The 1,194-nt window shown below is 51.7% G+C and overlaps 1 protein-coding gene across 1 annotated transcript in view; it reads right to left on the bottom strand.

Annotated features, from left to right (window-relative positions):
- LOC133126752 (capping protein, Arp2/3 and myosin-I linker protein 3-like) overlaps nucleotides 1-1,194 on the bottom strand; it is a 56,266-nt gene extending 55,072 nt beyond the window's left edge. Inside the window, 1 exon segment of the mRNA XM_061239086.1 lies at nucleotides 1,137-1,194. Coding sequence (XP_061095070.1) covers nucleotides 1,137-1,194 — 58 coding nt within the window.

Genomic DNA, 1,194 nt, shown 5'->3' with positions numbered 1-1,194 from the left:
CACTGGAGAATGCGTAATAAAAACAATGAATCGCAAATCCAAACTCGAAGTTTTGTTTTCACAGTAACATTCATTTTAGAAAATAATGAAATACAGGAAGATATTTAGGAAGGATATGGGGGGTAGAAACTAGATTAAAAAGCAGCGGGTTTCACGGCATTAGTTATCAGTTGTTATAATACAGTCATTTGGTGTAATTAAGACTCACGTGTCCTCGCTGATCCGAGCGCCACCAGCTGCGTGCGAGCGCGCGCGCGCGCGCCTGCGTCTGAGCGTCACTGTAAATGGGCACCGGGCGCGTCTGCGTGGCCATTTACAGCGCGAGTCCGCATCCGAGCACGGTCTGAGGTGCTGCCCCGCGGCACGCGCACGCTTTAACGGCGGTTCGGGAACTGAAAACGCGGGCGACACTGAATGTCTTCGTTAAAAAGCGGCACAAACTAGCCTGAGTTATACACCTTTAATGGGTAGCAATGCGTACACAGAAGCAGCAGTAATAACATTGTAGTATAGCAAAACCTGAACCCGCGAAAGCCTTATTAAGCAGGCTACTGACATGGTCCCCCCAGAACAAAAAACGGACATGCACACAAACACGCGAGTCCATCCTCTCCCGCACCCAGTCATGCCGCGGGGACCTCAACGCACACAGGGTCGCAAATCCCTAAATGAATGCCGTGAAGTGATCGCCAAATTAAGTGCGGGCGATCGCGCATGCTGTATGTGTAGCCGCAGGGCTTCAAACACGCCCCCCCACCCCCACCGCCCCATATCAAAGACAACGTAACCCAAACCGTAATGCAAATACGCTTATCACCTCCAGTGGATTATGTACGGCCTGGGGCCGTGAATTGGCTCGTGAGACCAGCACACACTCCACCACTCAGCTGAATGAACGCCGCTGATAATCACGCATGAGGGCGAGACGGAGTCACAAATCGCACCTGACTGCCGCCGCGGACACGAGACGCGGCGCTGCTTCTCACACACCCATCGCCTACGCTTCGGAGCGCGGACGGAGAATACAAAATGACCAGCGAATCGAAAACGTCTGCGATGTGGTTTAAAGGGTAACGATCGCGAACGATGCGCATCAACTGGACTACAATAAATATACAAATAATGGGTTATCCTACCTGTGATCTCCCTGTTTACACTGACGAAGCAGGAGGAGGATATCTCCTTGGAAGCCAT

Source organism: Conger conger, chromosome 4 (genome assembly GCF_963514075.1).
Source record: "Conger conger chromosome 4, fConCon1.1, whole genome shotgun sequence".
In the NCBI taxonomy this organism is placed as follows: Eukaryota; Metazoa; Chordata; class Actinopteri; order Anguilliformes; family Congridae; genus Conger; species Conger conger.
Note: the sequence above shows the minus strand (reverse complement) of the source record. Positions and strands in the feature narration are given on the sequence as shown.